Below are 2,743 nucleotides of genomic sequence, written 5' to 3'. Positions count from 1 at the left end.
GAGCCGCGGGAGGAGCTGCTCTCGCCGGTGCAAGACGCCGATCGCTTTTACAGGGGCATTTTGGAGCCCGACAAACACTCCCCCTCCACACTGGGCACACCCGGCTCCACCCTCCCCGACTACCCCAAGCTCCCCGCCGCCTACACCTACTCCCCCAACTATGACCTTAGGCGTGCCCACCAGTACTTGCACCCGGGGCCGGGGGACGCCAGGCTCCGGGAGACGGTGCTCTACAGCCCCCCGAGTACTGTCTATGTAGAGCCCAACAGGAACGAGTATCTGGAGCTAAAAGCAAAACTAAACGCAGAGCCGGACTACCTCGAAGTGCTGGAAAAACAGACCACATTCAGCCAGTTCTGAGAAACAGCCCCCCTGCCCCCCCGTCCCCTCGCCAGTCTCAGCAGCTCCTTCTCTAGAGTATTTGTATTTAACAACCACACGCAAAACAAAGAAACGTAAATGCTGACCTCCCCCCCCACACACACCTTGCCTCCCTCCTCTTTTTCCCCCTTTTAATTCATTTTATTGTAGGGTGAAGTGCCTTGGCACAGGACTTTTCAGCTTCGGGGAATGATTCTGAAAGGGTGTGCTGTTCAGTTTGGTTTGGTTTTGGTTTTTTTCTCTTTTCCTGCATTTGGAAGTGGGAAACCACCTATTGTGTAAAATGGGCACAACACTGGCATTGTGTGCGTGGCCATGTGTGTTTGGGGAAGGTGGCAGGAGGTTTCTTGGTTTCTTGTCAGGTCATATTCAGGTCGTGCTTTCTTTTGTGTTTTTTTATGGTTTTGGTTTTGTTTTTTGGGTTTTTTTAACAGACATTCTTTATTTTAGTTTTCTTTCTGGTTCAAGAGTACGGCGCACATTTTCCCCTTTTAGCCATGGGTGAGTCTAAATGGCTTTTATGGAGAGATTAGCACACCCCGACTTTAATACAAGGTTTCCTTTTTTTAAGGATGTGTTTGTATACTTTCTGGACTTTTGAATTAAAAAAAATATATATGATCTTTAAAAGGATCACTGTAGATGTGGACAAATCATTAAAGAGTGCAGAGATATATGATCCATAACTGGTTAGTGAAAATAACTTATTGATGAAATATAAAAAAATATTTTATTGTAGCACCTATTTTTATATGCACATTACCATTTCTCTTTCCTTCACTATTTTAGGGCCTAATCTTGCAAATTTTTAACTCACTTGAGTATCTCTATTTGTGAAAGAAGTCCCAGCTTAGGCCTTCATCCTGCAGGCACTTAAGCACATGAATAACTTTACCAATGAGTGTAGTTCTGGAGACTCACTCATTGAGCGAAGTTAGTCGAAAGCCCAAAAAATTAGGATAGATGATGAAGAATTCTTCTTACAAGTAAAAATACTGGAATGTTTAAGTGTTTCTTTTTTTTTTTTTTTTCAGGATGGGGTCCAAAGTCTGTGGATTGCTTTAAAGTATTGCACTGTATTGAGAGTTTTCTTCTGAAATCTGATATAGTATCAGAAGGACCTTTTAAATCACTATAGATAATGCCAGTTATGACCAAATCTTAACAGACAATCTAAGACATAAAATCTGATCACAAGAGGAAAAAAATCATGTTTATTTAAAAATGTATCTTTTAGCAACCTCCTACTCAGGAGTCTGGTTGGGCAAACTAGTGAGGGACATGTAGAAGGCATTCATTTTATCAGTAAAAAAAAGTTTCATTTTTGATTTGCTGGTTTCATTTTTTTCTTTTTTTTAAATTTTATATTAGTTAACCAAAATATAATGATTTTCAACTGTTGTAGCCAGTTTATGATTGTTTAGTTGAGTACAATTGCACTTGTACAGATCCACATGTTTACTGGCATCCTGAAAGACCAAATGATGGACTGTACACATCTCTATAAAATGTCTTTACCCCTTTGGGCAGCAGGCAATGGCAAGGATATTCATAAACACAGCATCACTGTAAGATGGGACAATTGATGTCTCATATGTATCCCAGCACATGTGATTTTTTAATAGTTTCTGAATAAACACTTGATAAATATTTCAAATGTAAGATCCTGAAGTAATGAGTATCTGAACTTTAAAATTTCTGGCCAAAATAATCTGTTTGTATGTTGGGTTCTCTTTACTAGCAATTAAGGCTCATCAAAAAGATCTGACGTTTCTAGGCAAAACATAATATGTTCTCTGTTTTCGAAACATGACGTGGTAATTACCAGCATATATAACATGGGTTAGAAAGGAACACAGGGATATATGTTTCAACAACATGTTGAATAGGATAGTTTTATATTTACATTTTGTTTCCTTACTGAGGTGTTCTTTATTATATGGAATAGGGTAAGTGATATTTCACATGTGTTTTTTTCTTTCTTCATTAGGTTATTATATTTAATACTGTTTTCAGAGTTGCTCACTAGTACATCTTTTATTGCAAAAGGACTCTGTTCTATTCTGCTTTTCCTACCCATGTACAATCTGTCACTTTCTACAAAAAACAAAGATATGTAACTGGTCTGTTGGAATTCAAGAAAAATGTTTTCTTGGCATGTGTTCTTCCCTCTATGCCACCCACACTGAGCAAAAGCAAAAAAAAACCCCAAAAAAACAATGAGCATGACTGTAGTTAGCTTGGACAGTTTAGTAAGTGGAGTGTTATTTCATTTTGAAATGAAGAGTTGAGGAGTGTTCTTTTGTCACAAGAGACATAACAAATGGCTATTCTGTTCAGTGCTCTCCATCTCCTGCAGACT

At 38.9% G+C, this 2,743-nt stretch overlaps 1 protein-coding gene across 1 annotated transcript in view; it reads left to right on the top strand.

Moving 5' to 3' along the window:
• The window catches only part of SLITRK5 (SLIT and NTRK like family member 5), a 6,482-nt gene extending 4,439 nt beyond the window's left edge, over positions 1-2,043 (top strand). The window contains exon 3 of the mRNA XM_017732599.1: positions 4-2,043. Coding sequence (XP_017588088.1) covers positions 4-360 — 357 coding nt within the window. The 3' untranslated portion in view covers positions 361-2,043. The remainder of the gene's footprint in view (positions 1-3) is intronic.
• Positions 2,044-2,743: the final 700 nt, after the last annotated feature.

The sequence above is a fragment of the Corvus brachyrhynchos genome, unplaced genomic scaffold (genome assembly GCF_000691975.1).
Source record: "Corvus brachyrhynchos isolate BGI_N302 unplaced genomic scaffold, ASM69197v1 scaffold12, whole genome shotgun sequence".
NCBI classification, from domain to species: domain Eukaryota; kingdom Metazoa; phylum Chordata; class Aves; order Passeriformes; family Corvidae; genus Corvus; species Corvus brachyrhynchos.
Note: the sequence above shows the minus strand (reverse complement) of the source record. Positions and strands in the feature narration are given on the sequence as shown.